This window comes from Sinocyclocheilus grahami, unplaced genomic scaffold (genome assembly GCF_001515645.1).
Source record: "Sinocyclocheilus grahami isolate Dianchi unplaced genomic scaffold, SAMN03320097.WGS_v1.1 scaffold762.1, whole genome shotgun sequence".
In the NCBI taxonomy this organism is placed as follows: Eukaryota; Metazoa; Chordata; class Actinopteri; order Cypriniformes; family Cyprinidae; genus Sinocyclocheilus; species Sinocyclocheilus grahami.
This window is the reverse complement of record NW_015505941.1, coordinates 169098-185945: the sequence shown is the minus strand read 5'-3', so window position 1 is coordinate 185945 and position 16848 is coordinate 169098. Positions and strand designations below refer to the sequence as shown.

At 37.7% G+C, this 16848-nt stretch overlaps 1 protein-coding gene across 1 annotated transcript in view; it reads right to left on the bottom strand.

Annotated features, from left to right (window-relative positions):
* LOC107561264 (E3 ubiquitin-protein ligase ZNRF3-like) overlaps positions 1-16187 on the bottom strand; it is a 36282-nt gene extending 20095 nt beyond the window's left edge. The window contains exons 1-2 of the mRNA XM_016245674.1: positions 16086-16187; positions 15239-15343 (exon numbers count right to left, since the gene is read on the bottom strand). Coding sequence (XP_016101160.1) covers positions 15239-15343; positions 16086-16187 — 207 coding nt within the window. The remainder of the gene's footprint in view (positions 1-15238; positions 15344-16085) is intronic.
* Between the last annotated feature and the right edge of the window lie 661 nt (positions 16188-16848).

Below are 16848 nucleotides of genomic sequence, written 5' to 3'. Positions count from 1 at the left end.
TAAGGGGGTCTGAATACTTTCCGTACCCACTGTATATATATATATATATATATATATATACACATATATATTAAAATAAATAAATAAGAATTACAGAGAAGTATAATGAATGCGATGAAGTAAATTTACAAATTATACTAATTCAAATTTTTATTTAATAAAAAAAAAGAAATCTAAAAATGACAATAATGATGCTGCCTCTGATGATTATTGTTATTACTATTATTATCAAATGAAGACAGACCTCAAAATAATAAAAAATATATATGGTGCGAAATGATTAATCTAAAAAAATACAAATAAATACATGTGACCCTCTTAATATTTTACCCTAACAATTTTTTTACTGTTAAAAAGAAAAAAGAAAGTCATTAATTGCAAAATAACCGTGTTCATCAAGAACCGGACAGTAAGTCTAATAATAATAATAATAATACAAATTGAGAGGCATATGCAAATTTACACACACATAAACATTTATATATATATATATTCTCAAAAGTCTTAATGTATAAAAAGTATTAAAAGAAAAATATATAAACAAATAAATGCAAGTAGGCATTAAATTTTGCTAAATTATTCATTAAATGAAATGCAATGAAATTGGGCCTCTGATTGAAGAGCACCAGCGTGGAGTCGTCAGATCAGAGCTGCACATAAACTGCGGTGAATGAGGACAGCTGAATGCGAATGACTTTAATTAAAGGAGCATGAGCTCTCTGCCTTCATACCTCTCTAATCTAACCTTCCCTTGAAGTGGCTCTCTTGTGTGTGTGTGTGGGGTATATTTGAGCTAAGCTTCATGAGTGTGTGTGTGTGTGAGTGTTGTGTGTCAGTGAGGGAGACACTTTGTGTGTGCGTCTGCGTCTTTGTAATGGGATCTGCATTTGGCGAGCTGTGTTTCTCCCCGGGCAAACAGAACAGCAGGTTTAGACTCGGCCTATACAAGACCACAACGGCTTTCCAGCACTTAGATTAACCCTTGGAGCGGGGGGATTTACCAGAAGACTTCAATGATTTTTAACAGGGGGGCAGCACTTTGATACAAGTACAAAAAACCGGGGTGTCTCTCTTTCAATGAACGAAGAAATCTGATGGAAACTCCTTGCTTCCTCTCACACGTTCATTCTGATTTTTCCACCTCGGCCTCTCATTCATTCATCTTTCTCAAGGCTGTTCTGTATGAGAGAGCAGGAAACAGGAGAAGAACTCTCCCTCTTGCTCTATTGTCCCTTCTGCTCCAGAGAGCTGTAATTCAACCACCCTCAATCCCTCCCTGCGCTCACACGTCTCACACTTTAACAACCGTATCTTTACCTGACACACAAGCCGGTGGCTTCGTGCACCTGAGGCTACCAGGTGTGCTAGCCAGTCCAGTTCTCAGTTTCCAACCCCCAATTCGGCCCACAGGAAAGACAAATCGCACATGAGATCTGTTTAACATCTCAATTGTTTCTCCTAGATGGCAATGAGATTAAATAGAGTGCAAATGGAGACTTAAGGCTCCTGCAGAGATGTTCCCAGAGGCCCTAGTAATCTCACACGTCTCGTCTAGAGTTTCAGAAGAGATCGCAGCGTCACAAAGCACGTTCAAATTTGCTAAGATACAAAAGTCTGCAAGATTCTGCAAAACTATTTCTCATCAAATTCTTCCAAAACCAAATTATCCGAGTAATGCTGTCCACATCCATTTTTATAGCTTTGTATTTTTATGATAGCAATTAGCTTCCGTTTTATTTCTCCTCAGGAATTTTAGGAGACATCTGAGACAAAGGTATAATAGTTCACTCAGATTGTGTTGTCATTTACTATTGTTTAATGCTCTGCTCTGGTATTTAATGGCGTTTTTTTATGTTGAAGTTTTGTAGGGTTACCTTCATGGTGAAGAGTAGTGCTTGCAGTTAGGTCGAGAATGGACTGCAAAAATTCAAGGTGATGCATACTGCATGTGGATTAACACTTCATGCAAGTATATAGTTTCTTTGTGAAATTGAAATATAACACTATAATAATATACTAATATAGCACTTGTAAATTATTGCTCTTTATTGGTTTTGATTGCTTCAATTGTCCTCATTTGTTAGTCGCTTTGGATAAAAGCATTTGCTAAATAACAAAATTTAAATATAATGTAAATGCAAATGCAAATAAAATTTAAAACTAAATTTAAATTTTAAAACAAGCCCCAAATCAAATAAATAACACAAATAAAAGAAATCTCTTCATATAAACAAACTAAGGCTTTGTCTGTGCTCTTTCCATTTAAAATCAGAGGAAACCACTGCATTTTAATCATGATCCAAACAAAGATGCTGCATGCATGCAACATTAGCAGTTTTTCCATCTAAATTAGATTTGTATAATTTCGAAATTTGAAGCAAAAACAGAATGGTTTGACTTCAGTTTTGTGAAACTATGCATAAAAAAATATCTGCATGAAACAGAAACAGCCGACGAGCTGAATGAGCCGCAGATTCACGCTCTCCAGCAGGTGGCGCTTTAAGTGTTTCCTTGTTTTCTGCTGTAAACAAAGCTGCGCTGCACAGTCTGAACTTATTAACTTTAATATGCATTATACAGAGGCAAGAGGAAAAGAAAAAATACCATCGAAAGACGTAAGTTCCCCTCAGACATACATTCATATAAACTCCTACACCTAACTGAATCGCGATTTGTTTAGCATCTCAACCGATTTGAATCGTCACATTTAAATCGATTTTCAACTGGCTCGCGGTTAATCGTTACATCCCTAGTGGTTACGTTTGTGCAGTACAAAATAAAAAATGTTTAAGTACTACTATCATTACCTTTGAGTTAGAGAACTAAAAAAAATTGTTGGTTTACTTAAATGTTTTGAGGTAATCGGTGTCCACAAAAGTTGAGTATTCTGAACTTATCGGGTTTTACGGTATGCATCTCCCTCTCAGGACTGTTTCTACCCTCTCCCTAGCCTTTTCTCCCAATCCATCGTTTTCCCTCACCCCCCTCCGTCAAGTCCTCAACTTCCTCTCAATTAGCAGGTGTGCTAACGCTTTCTTCTCCATTCTCTTTTTCTGTAGCCCTCCAAGTCACTTACAGCTGACCCCCTTACAAGCCCTGCTCACACACACACACACACACACACACACATGTACGCACATACACAGATACCACCCTCCTCCGGAGTATAAAAGAGTCCTAAATCTCCAGGATAAAACTTAATCCATGAAAGGAAAAGTGGGAAAAAAAGCCCGCCAAGTGGCTCAGCCCATCCCAGCATGGCACAGCGTTCAAAGAGAAACACACACATACTATTACCGCATCTTTCAGACACAACATTATACGCTCTGTTCGCCGCACCACCCTAAAGTGACACGCTATCCGTATTCTGCCCGATTCATTTTGGAAGGGCAGCCTGGAAAAATCCACAGGTGAATTGCGGAGTCTTTGATTTTCATTCTCTTGTAAACACTAAAACAAAATACTTCCTGGGGGAGCTCTTTGAACTAAGATACCGCCATGACATTTTCCCTGGCGGCTTATCCGTCTCCCTCTCTTGCACCCTCTCGTCCCCCTCCGCTCACTTTCCTCGAGCCCTTGTCTTAAGCTCCCTGGGTTTCTTTTCTTCTCTTTTTAAATAGATGGCCAGGACTGTGAAGTCTAATAATGGTCATTTTGCCTCCCATTGAAGGCTGGGTAATTCTGCCAGGCCTCGGTTCACTTTGAAACACATGACACAGGGAGCTTCCCAGTGGCCATGGCAACTCACTCAGTGGGTTCCAAAGCCATGATTTCATACTTGCGGAGGGACAGAAACTTGCCGGCCAATCAGAAGAAGCTCCGCCCACTGGGAGAGAACCTTTGACACCAAGCAAAGGAAAACCCAGTGAGATAATATCAGCAAGTTGAGGCATACACAAACATAAAAGAGAAACCACAGAACTAGGGCCCCATCGGCGCTCTGCGCTTCAAAAACGCTAACTGTCCCCCCTCACCCCACCCAGTCCTGCTACTTCTGGATGGTATGCGTGTCAGAAATTTTCATTCAAACCCAATATGTCATGATCAAAAGATGTACACTGATATTTCTACCAGTGTTGTTATTGTTAACTAAAACTATTAAAAATAATTTTCACGAATTCAACTAAAACTGAACTGAAAGTAAACCACAGGCTACATATTAGATGGAAAAACTTAAACGGAAATAGGAAAAATACTAATAGTACTAAAAGTTATATAAAAATAAATAAAAACTATATAAATAATCAATAATAACTAAAAACTAATAAAAACAACAGAAGTACATATCAAAACTACTAAAACTCAAATTAGTTTTTTTTTTAAATAAAAATAAATTATGAGTTTACTGAAAATAATGAATGCTAACTCAAAAGATTAATAAATACTATAATAGAATATAAATAATACTAAAATAACACTGATTTCAACATTTAAAAAAAGCTTCAAAATCATTGTTGAAAGCTGTTGTGTTCTGCTTGTGCAGAAAACGTGATACTTTTTTGATTCTCAAAGAAAAAGATTCTTTGATGAATAGAAAGTTTAAAAAGTACTAAATAATAATTTTTTTTTAATAAAATTAAATTCTGAGCCCAAACTTTTGAACAGTAGTGTTTATATAGGTATCAAGTCTTCTAAAGTCATATGATAGTGTGGATAGTTTATGATAGTGACTTGGAAAATCTTGTCTGACAGCCAAAAAAATAATAAAAATTTATTACAAAAACAATACAAAATTAAAATGAAAACTCAAAATAATAAAAACTAATTCAAAATATGAATACATACTATAGTAGTAGTATATAAATATTACTAAAATAACACTTATTTTGACATCCTAAGAAACAAAATAGATAGAAAGTTTGGGTTTCAAAATCAAAACATTTCTGCATCAAAATCTTTGCTCTAGCGGTGCAGCTTTGTCTCTCTCTAGCTCGTAATCAAGGTGACTCGAGCGCTGTGCAGTCAAGAAGCAGGTGGGTGGAGATGCTTCAAGCCGCCTCCGGCCTGCATTAGGATTTAGAGGCCTTTCTAGAGCAATGTTCCAGCTCATCAAAGAGAAGCTCATCAAACGGTGATTTATGAGGAAAACGCACATACATGTGGACACCTAGAAGCCTATTCAAACACTTTCTCTTAGATGCTTTCACAAATTTCTTAAGGGAATTAAAGGCAAAGGTGCAACAAATACTGCAACTATTATAAAGATAAACATTTAAAGGAGAAGTTCTCATAAATGAACATCCTGTCATCATTTACTCACCCTCATGTCTTTCAAAAACCTGTATGAATTTCTCGCTTCAGTAGAACACAAAAGGAGCTGTTTATAGCAAAATGGTGACTATGGTTGTCAGGTAAGATCTTCAAGGCAGTATGACTTAAATTTCAGTCTGTTTTTCCACACTATGTAAAGTAATTAATACTTTTATTTGGCAAGGATGCAAAATATTAATAAAATAATATTATAAAAATATTAAGCAGCACAACCGTTTTCAATATTGATAACAATAAGAAATGTTTTTGGAGCACCAAATTAAAGGAGAAGTTCTCATAAATGAACATCCTGTCATCATTTACTCACCCTCATGTCTTTCAAAAACCTGTATGAATTTCTCGCTTCAGTAGAACACAAAAGGAGCTGTTTATAGCAAAATGGTGACTATGGCTGTCAGGTAAGATCTTCAAGGCAGTATGACTTAAATTTCAGTCTGTTTTTCCACACTATGTAAAGTAATTAATACTTTTATTTGGCAAGGATGCAAAATATTAATAAAATAATATTATAAAAATATTAAGCAGCACAACCGTTTTCAATATTGATAACAATAAGAAATTTTTTTGGAGCACCAAATCAAACACACACACACACACACACACACACACACACACACAGAGAGAGAGAGAGAGAGAGAGTTTAACAATTTTACTAGACCACCACCACCCAATGAAACAAAAAATCCTGTTTTATGTTTCTGTAATGGTTAATCCACCAGTATTTGTAAGCTCTTTAGTCACAGTAGTGTTTCTAATGCTAAAATATAATTGTTGTTACCCATGAATTTACTGTTTTACAAGAAAGGCAAAAAAAAAATAGTAAAGCACTATTTATTTGATTCAGATGCCAAATTACACTCAATAAATACAGGTCTAATATATTTGTAAAGCACTGTATGTTTATTAGACCACCTGTCATAATAAAGAGAAAACAAATATTTTATAAAAATTGTGTCATTTATTCGGCAAATAATAAACTAAAACGACTAAATAGTCTTTATTCACACATAATAAACAAACAAACAAAAAAAATCTTACAAAAAGCATACATTCTTGCTGGCATTGTTTTTATGTACTTTTCCACAGAATACTTCCAGAAAACATTGTCGGTGAACACAATCCACCGTGCCATTCGCCGTTGCCGGCTAAAACTCTATAGGTCCTCTGTTGTTATTGACTGTAATTAGGCATCTGAATAATAAAAATTAATAAAGAGCTTTACAATTTTTCTGCCTTTCTTTTTAAAACAGCAAATTCATGGATAACAACAATTATATTTTAGCATTAGAAACACTATACTGGTGGATTTTAGGGCAGCTGTGGCACAAACCTTACACTGGGAGGTGGTGGTCTAATACATTTGTTAAGCACTGTATATGTGTGTCTGTGTGTGTTTAAGTGTTTTATAAGAATACCCATAATACATTTCCACTTCCACTTGTTTATAACTAAGTGAAAGAACCTGGACGAGAAAATCAGATAATATTTGGACTTGTTGTTTCTCACACACACACACACACACACACACACACGTGGACTGATGCAATGGGAACGGGAAGACTCGGAATGCGGTCGGAAGATGAAAGTACAGAACCCCTCAGCCGGTTTTGCATGTGTCAGAGCAGAGCACTGTTTGGAAAAAAGGATATCATGCTGGCAAAGAGATGGAAAAAAGGGAGAGAAAAAGAGAGAGAGACCAACAAACAGATCAAGACGGCCCTTGAAAGAGGAGGGACCTGCTGGGAATTAATGAAGTACATTCAACACAGGAGAGACAATAAAATCTGTGTACGATACACAAGTAAGAGACAAGTTTCACTGCACTTAGTCATCTAAAGATTAAAAGTGAATAAAAACCTTTTGAAAATTACACCATTAAACATTTGTAAGAATGTCATTAATTTTCCTAATGGAAAAAAAAGTGGGGGAAAATTACGGTGTGTAAGAGCTCACTTAAGGGATAATGGGTTCCTTCATGACACCACATCTCTGCAATTCAAAACAGGCTTCTTATTGGCTCCTGAGGAAATCAGTGCACAAGGCATTAGACTTCAGGTCAGGCAGATACCTGAATGATCCATAAACACTTTAAACTACTTTCCTGAGGATTCCCAATATGAAGATCCACAATTTGATGAGACTAGTCTAGGTGAGAAAGAGTGGTGCAACAGAACAAAAGAATGAGCAGGAATGAGAGAGGAAGCAGGAGAGGTGGGAGGTGAGCGGAGCGATGGCTCTCTGCGGACAGAGACAGGAAACGGAGGAAGAAACTGTGTACATATACATGTCAGCGGGGCAGCTCCGTCAAGACCTTACACAAATCGGAGAAGCCTACATGACCTTTTCTCAAATATACACACAGGGCAGTGTGTGACGAACCGGAGACACTCATATATATATATAAAATAAAAATTAATTCTCAAACAAGATGAAATGCTCTGTTAAAGGTTCAGGAGCATCTGCATCACATACTGTACTGTGGCAAGAAACCACATACTTTACAGTTCATGTGAATAGCTGACAGAGGCATACTGACTGTCATATCAACAGCTCTGACACTTCTGTTACATATTTTCAATACAGTGTTAAGTCGATTTCGGTGGAAGAATACAGATGTTCCAAAACCATTAACAGAACTGAACATCATGAGATCACTCATTTCAACCAAAGACTAATTTGGTTACTACAGGGAGACAGAATCATCTAAAAAGAACACTTTTTCCATGTTTTTTTTTTATTATTACCATTGAAAACAATGGTGCTGCTTTAAATTTTTCTAGAAACCCTGATACATTTTTTTCCCCCCAAGATTCTTTTATGAACAAAGTTTGATATAGAAATCATTTCTAACATTGCAAATGTCTTCACTGTCACTTTTGATCATTTTAATGCATTCTTGCTTCATAAAATTATTTTCTTTGAAAATTTTTTTTTTAAATCTTGCTGACCCCAAACTTATGAACAACGTTTGGACAACTGCAGAAAGATAAAAGAGACAGTGAAAAGAAAAGAAAAACAAAACTAAGGGCAGGGGTGGCACAGCAGGGACAGACTGGCACAAGCGGGTCAAAGGGACACTGGTGAGACCGGACTGACACTGATGCCAGGGCTAGAAAGAGAACCCCAGCTGAGCGCGGGCCTATATCAGAGACTCTCTAATTATAGCACTGGCACAAAAGAAGGGGAGGATGTTTTTCTATCCCATTATTATGAAAGTAAAAGAGATGGAATGTGTTTACCCCCGTTCACCTAATGTGAACTTTCCGGAAATCATATAAGTTCATATTCAGAATCAATTCTTTTGGTTTTATGCTAACCTGAAACCTTAACTGATGCAGTTTTGTGTCACCGATAAAGAACTGTTCACACACTTCATTTATGCTCCTTGGCAAATGTTGTCTAATAAAAAAGAAAATGTGTATACTGACATACACTTGAAGAACTAAATCCTTTATAACAGCAAAATCATTGCTAAAAATCACTGCAAAGTGTGCACCGACTTAAGGCAATTCCCATGTGCCAATATTGAATATTATTTAAGAACATATGAATGAAAATCCAAAAGGGAGAGTGTGTTATGTGTAACGTTAAGCCCATTCCAGCATTAGACATGGGAAAATATTTAGCTGTTTTAGAGCAAGAGCATCCTGCTGAGAATAAATGTGTGGAAATCCTCAAATTTCCCCATAAAAAGATCAAACATGCAAACAGATATTGGTGTCTTGAGACTGCAGAAAGCTCAGCCAATTAGGAAACGCTTCATCTGCATCTGGATTTGTTCAGTGTGTCTAAAAAGCACACATGGTAGCCAACACCACACTGAAAGTATTTTACCATGTGACATCACAGCAGTTCCACAAATCAGGTGACACTATTTGGATAGTACTATATGACAGTCTTGAACAACAAAACCATTCAGCAGTTCTTGCAAAACTATGAATCGAAGTGGAACTATTGCTGTCTGGTTCTGCCAAAACTGCCTTTGACCAGCAGGCAAGATGGCATAAAATAATCTGCACAAATAATGATACAAAGATACTATTTGCGGCATGTATAGGAAAATGTCCTTCCAAATACACTTAGTTTAATACAATAATTTGTGCCTAGAAGTCATTGACATATATGAACAAAATTTTGAACTAATCTACTCCAGTAAGTAAACATTGAGCGGCATCCTTATTACTTTCATTTAGCAAGGATGTTTTAAATTGATCAAAAGTGATGATAAAGACATTTATAATGTTACAAAAGATTTCTATTTCAGATAAATGCTGTTCTTCTGAACTTTCTATTCATCAAAGAAACCTGAAAAAAATCTACTCGGCTGTTTCATCAAAATAATAAATGTTTTTTGAGCAGCAAATCAGAATATTAGAATGATTTCTAAAGGATCATGTGATTGGAGTAATGATGCTAAAGCTTTGAAATCACAGGAATAAATTATATTTTCAAATAGAAAACAGTTATTTTAAATTGTAAAAATATTTCAAAATGTTACTGTTTTTGCTGTATTTTGGATCAAATAAATGCAGGCTTGGTGAGCAGAAGATAATTCTTTAAAAAACATAAAAAATCTTACTGTTCAAAAACTTTTGACTGGTATGTTAGCCTATAGTTTGAAGTAAAAAAATATGAATATTAATAAGGAGAGTCTGAGATTTATTTGACAGTGATTTCACATTGCTTGTTTGTATGAAGGCTAAATACCAATAAAAGATGAACGTTTATTTGCGCCATTTTTTTCCTAAAATATTATACAGTTTTATAGGAGTAGGTTTCATAGAGTTGGCAAATAAATTTTTCATAAGTTTTTAGGTACAGACATCTGTTGTGGACGTTCTTGGTCGTTTTTATGAGGTTTTTTTAATAGTGTTCATATCGATATCGGAATTATATCGTATCGACTGAAATTAAGAAATATATCGTGATATAAATTTTGGCCATATCGTCCAGCCCTAGTAGACAATCATTTCATGGACATGTTGCTAGACTTTATATTAAATGGATGATAGCTTAAGCACTGCTGGTCTTGAATTGTAAAAAGGAGAATTTCGAACATTAGATATCAATCTGAAAAAATAAATGTAGATATAATAACCTCCTTCATGAGATAATATTGGTGCATATATCATGCAAAGTATTGTCTTGAGGCAAGCACACATAAAACCGACAGTAAATCTGATTAAAATACCATGACAACTGGTTAAACCTTAGCAACCTGTTCCCTCCCTACCCATAGCTGAGAGCTTCTGGGCAAAAATGTTAAGAAGTGCTGCTCCAAATGAACAAATTGGATTAACACTCTGAAAAAGCTGATTATCATCTTAACTCGGGGATCAAACGCCACATCAGCTCCCGAGAGGCCTTGGATTCCACATTTGCATAAAGGTTAGCTGATGTTGTGGTATTTTCTCTCATTACACTGACACCATATTAAAGTAGGGTGACCACTGATAACCTAGTTCCTCATGCAAAAATGTAAGATTACGTTAAGATACTCTGCCTTTTCTAATCAGTGACCATCTACAACGCATTCATTGGGAGCCTTGTACTTCAAATGATTATTGTTCATTGGATTTAACGGTGCAAAAGTCAAAGATGGAAAACAAATGTGGCACACAACTGCTGGACATGGCTTGCACTCTGCAAACACATTTACTGACATCTTCCCTAATTTCCCCAAGTAGTTTAGCCTACTTTTCATAAATAAGCACTGACATTTGCTTCCCAACTTATGCTTTTTTTGTGTAATGTTGATGAGGTAGACTAATTTGCAATAACTAAAAAACATCATGCAAGAAAACTTAAAAAGGGACACCATAAAATGGAGAATTCAACTACAACTGTAACCATTTGCACTCCGTCCTTAAAACACACACACACACACACCAACAATCATGTTTCCCGCAGTTCGCCCCAACAAATTTCCCCAGTAGGCCCCCACGACTGGCTGAAAGCCCAGTTGCACACTTTTCTCCAGCCCTGGGTCCCCAATCTCTCCCTCTTCTTTTTTCTGTCCATCATTCTGCTCTGCGCCCAGCCATCCCTTCTTTAACCACCAAAAGAAGTGTCCCTTGTTTAGCTCCGCCACCCTCAGAGCCTCTCATCTATCCTTCTCTTGTACAGCCGTTCACATGTGTACTTCCTTTCATGAGCAATACTCTCAATGAAATCACAGGGGCAATCACTATGACGACAAATGGTTGAACTCTTCATACCCAGTTCCACCTTAAGCATCAGCAGAATAAAAAAAAGGTCAAATTGGTGTGGTACATAAAGTGCTGCAATACTGTAAGTGATCGTCAATGGAGCTAGCCATGCAAGTTATCTCTATACATGGAATATGGACAGCTGCCAATGCGATGCTTTTCACCCCCTTTATTTGTTTGTTTGTCTTTCGCCTGATGATAATTATAAAAGGATGATATGTGCGAAGAAAAGCATGTCCTTCTTAATAATGGTAACACTAACCCTTTGAAATATTTCTCAGAATAGTGTTTGAAAAATAGCATAAAGGACAGAGACAAGCTGTTTGTTTCTCCTCCTTGCCTGAGTGAGGGTTGACCTGATTTGGAGTTGGTCAGAAGAGGATGGCCAGTGGAGGCCTTTCCCATCTCAAAAAACATCAAAATGCCACTCACGCCACATGCAAACTTTGTCAGACACTCAATTCACTGATGCTTTGATCAAGTATTTCAGCCTCCTCAACAGAATCAGTCCAGGTAGCAGAGTTTCTCTTGCACCTTGCATTTTAGAGTTTTCTTTTTTCTGATGGGTTGACTGTGTTTGATAAAACTTGTTGGGGGTTCAAAGAGTCCTGCAATTCAAAGAAAGCAGTATGTGTTCGCGCATCTGCCCGGGGCCAAATCATAACAGTGGGGGACAGCTTCAACTTAAATCAAAAACACTATTTTGGCCAAGCTTGGCTTCTTTCATTGCACCAAATAGTAGGACTGGGTAAAATCAAATTTTCATTTAATCTAGATCTTCATTTGTACAATCCCAATATTGACAGCCCAAAATCAATCTGTTACTCTATATACTGTAATAATGTGAACGAGAAGACACAAATCTTGCTAACAGTCTTATTTTAGTTTTATTTCAATAATATTATAGTATTTATTCATATTTTGAATCAGTGCTTTAGTCATTTTCATGAGTTTATTTTTATTCAGTTTAGTTTTAGTCATTTATTTGTTTTCATAAGTTTTTTTGCATTTAATATTTATATTTTGCATTTTATTTCAGCTTTTTTTATCCATTTGTAATAGTTTTATTTAATAACAATAACACTGGAACTGAATCAGTAAATCTGGATCGATACCCAGTCCTACAAAAAAAAGCATGCAAGTAGTCATTATGTCAGACAATCTAGTGACTGGTAGAGACATGTATTTGTTTAATGATTGTAATTCACTCAAAATCATCAAGTAAATGGTTTACTTCTTCTGAAATCCATGTGAAGGGAGAGCCTGAAGCATTTACTGAATTGCAATCCAATATTATAAGCAAAACTGCTTACCATGTGCATTTAAATAAAAATGCTGCAAGACTCAAGGACACCAAGCAGATAGTAGCATAAATGTTTTAAAAACACAGACCTCTTATCGTCAAAGCTGACCTAAACATGTGGGTGCACACAGAGCAAGCGTTCACGGATTGTGGCTGTGGTCCAGTAGTAGAGAACACAGAACAGATGAGTCGCAGCCACAGGCATGGCATTTAGGTCAAGGCCAGTATCAATTTCACCCACAACAATCAAAAAGCCCAGCTAGCCCGAGGGTACGCTCTGCTATCAAACTCCACTCCATAACCTACACTACAACCACTTTCACTGGCTTCAACCCCATGTAACCCGATACCAAGATTTTTCATAGTTAATTTATGTCCTCTGATTAGTGAGTATAAAACCAACAAACCTATTTAACCGCAACTATAATCTGACACGGGACACATATATCATTCACGGCAACAAGGCCACAAGTCCATTGAAAAAACGTTTTCCTCCTGCAAGGGGCAATTTCTCTCCTTCCTCTGGTCTCACCAACCTCCTCCCTTTCTCAGTTTTGACCCTGTGCCCGTTACCCAGCCCCCACCCCCTGCCGCGGGAGTGCAGAATAGTTCCTGGAATAACAGACCATCCTGCCAGGAGAGGTGGGGGAATATTTGATCAAAGCCACAAGCGGGCTTCACAGCCCCCCCCTCCCCGGGCCAGCAGCCACTTAGAGAAACTCTGTCCTCGGCCGCGGCTCTCAGGGCAGCTTTTCAAACAAGGCCAAGAGCCTTTCAAACAAGCAAGAGTGCTGGGAGTTCTCAGTGCCGAGCGAACGCCATGTGCACGGGAGCCTTAGACGGCTGCTGGCTTCCCTCTTGGTTTGTATTTTGGTGGTTGACAGAGACAGAGTGGGATACTTCTGAGGTACAGGGTTTAGAAGAGGCACTAAAGATATAGTGATCAAGACTAAACCAATGTTTAAGAGTACTAGAAGCAGCTAAAACACAGGCTGCATTCGAAATCCCATACTATATAATACATGTAAAGACCAGTATATCCAAATTCACAGTATTCATAACAGTAGGAGAAAAGTTCCCGAATAACCTACTACTTCCGATGAGATTTACACTTTATTATCCCATGTGGCTACTGGAAAAGATTTGTGGATAGCAGTGAAGCAATGCAACTGATACCGGTAGGTCACATGACACATGGCAAAAGAAGTATGTCCGCATGAAATTCATACTATATGCATTTTATCCAATATAGGACATACTTTTAATGGCCACCAAGTATTTAATTACTAGAACGAAGTAGCTACTCGGAGAGTATGCAATTTTGGGCACAGCCATTGTTTAACTAGCAAAAATTTTGAACGGTGAATGTTGAAGGAAAATCTAGGCCATTTAGGCCAGAAACATTTAAAATCACAATGCAAGAAATTACCAATCCACTGTGTTTTTGAGGAGAGAAATCTAGAAAATATATGCATGTTTTAAATAATCCAAATGACGACGAGTAATCTGAGGCAATTTGCTTGCATGTTAATTTACCCCAACACATCAAATTCATGGTGGTGTAAAAAGTACCAATGTCAGTACTGAAATTAAAAAAAGAAAGTGACGATACCAGCAATTCCCGCTAGCATTTTGAGTCCTATTGAGCAGATTCTTAAACACCTCTGATTTACCACTGTTCACACACGCTCAACAGATATGTCTGTGATTGGCTACAATGATCATCGCTTCACGCTCTTCACAGAGCGAGCGCTTGCACAGATACACACGGGAGCGTTTGAAAGCCGCGTCTCTCAGCAGATCCGTCTAGGAGCAGATATGTTAGGGAACCGCTGATAGACGCGGCTTTCAAATGCTTTTGACAACACTACACATTCATACTGTGCATATGAGATTACATCACATATATACACAACATAAATGTGGATCTGCTCAGAATGGTACAAATGCAAACGGAAACTTCGCTGCAAGTCAGAATGTGTTAAATAGAAAAGTCTTTCCATTACACACTACAAGCAAGTTTATCCACACAGGACTTGTTTTTGCACTACGAGAGAAAGGGGATGGAAAGCATTTCACGCCAGCAACTATAGCTTAATGCCTGCGCAAAGCCATGCCCTCTGGCGCAGACCAGGAGGTCATTTTCTCTTGAACCCTATGTGGATCCCTGCCGTAGACGTTGGACCATCTCAGCTGTTACATATCTCTAACATTTCCTCATCTATAAAACTGGAAGGCCGTCTTGTAATCAAATGCCCACACATAGCTGGAAAAGCTTTGCATTGGGTACACAAGGCAACCCGGCCAGTTTCCTTTTGGCGCTGGTCGTCTGAACTCCCACCTACTATCCAAACAGAGGATGTACTCACAGACTCCAACACTATTCTGGTTTGTCTATCGGAAGAGTGTGAAATACTGGAATGGGACAGATGCCTACGGCTTCTCCTCTACTTGCCCTGGACTGTTTATCTTTCTCCGTCTCCCTCTTTGCGTTCATCCCGCAGCCATAAAGCTGTCCGACATTTATAATCTCACACTCTAATCGCAACGTGTTTCTGATCTGCAAAAGAAGCAATAATCAAAACAAACATTTTAAAAAGGAAAGAAACTTAAAGAGCAAAAAAATGCAATTGCACAAAGTTGGAAATATCTGAAGTTGGAGCATGCAGAAGTCAAAACATATTTAAATATACTTAAAGAGAGAGAGAGAGAGAGAGAGGAAAGAGGAGGAGCTTGCCGCTCTGATTGCTTATGTCTTCTTGTTTCCCAAGCACTGGAAATAACTTCAAAGGGGATCGCAGCCTTGAAGAGAGCACAGATAGAGTTACAGTGTGGCAGCTGGAGAAGCCTTGCAGGTGGGGCCTGCTCTGACGGTGTAATATTATCTCATAAAGGGAGACTGGGCCCTTTTTCAAAAGAAGGCGACTTCCTCTCCTTTGTCGTCTAGACAAAACTGATGGAACGACAGTTGCAGAAGTCACCTCTGGCCAACAAAGACTCCAACAACTTTTGCCCAGAAACCATATATATGTACTCAAGAAGTAAAGCACATGCTGCAAAGAAGGTGACATCATGAAGCACCAACCACAAGCATCTCAGATTTGCTCAAGGTTTAGGAAACCGGTTGTGCATTGGTGGCTTTTCGAGGACAGATTGCTTTTATGATGGCAGGTACAACCATTTTTCTTTACAACCAAGACATCTGCATACACTTCAAGGATTTGCCAGCCAAATACGCCTTTTTATCCACTTGCAAGTACATATTTGATCATTTTAGGCCTTTCCCTGGGAATTGAACCTACAACCTTGGCATCATGCTCAACTGTTTGAGCCACAGGAACGCGAGACCTCTTATGCTGTCTCCTTGAAAAACCATTCGCACACTGTCCCCTTGACAACGACATAAGCAAACAAATGGTGCAATTCAGACTGCAGCGAACACTTAATATAATGTAAATACTCAAATATGTATCGACGAGCCACAGGGGAGGACATCTTTAGCAGAGGGGAAGTGACAGGCGAGTCTATTATAAGACTGTGAGTAGAGATTGAAACCATGAATGGCGTGAGAATGATTCTCTTATGGAAATGTCTACTACTCAAATGACAAAATACAAAGTACAGTTGAACAGGAACATGAGGATTATGAGAAGAGACAACAAGAAAAAGTTGTACATAATCATGCTAATAGTTTAACAATATAGAATTTTTTTGCGATTATGATACTGTATTATTACTGTGGTATGCAACTGCAACCGGACGTTCTGGACTTGGCAAATGTCTTGTCCATCTATGTATAACATGATTGTTTATTTGCTTTTGACATTGTGCAGCATCCTTGAGCTTGGGAAAGGCGCTATATAAATTAAACTTATTATTATTATTATTATTATTAGAATGGCTTGTTTAAAGGGGTCATATGATGCGATTTCAAGTTTTCCTTTCTCTTTGGAGTGTTACAAGCTGTTAGCGAATAGATATTCTTAATAAAAGTTAAGACTGGTCCACTCCCTCCTAAAACGCCTCGTTTAAACACACCCCCACATGTCTACATCACGATGTGGG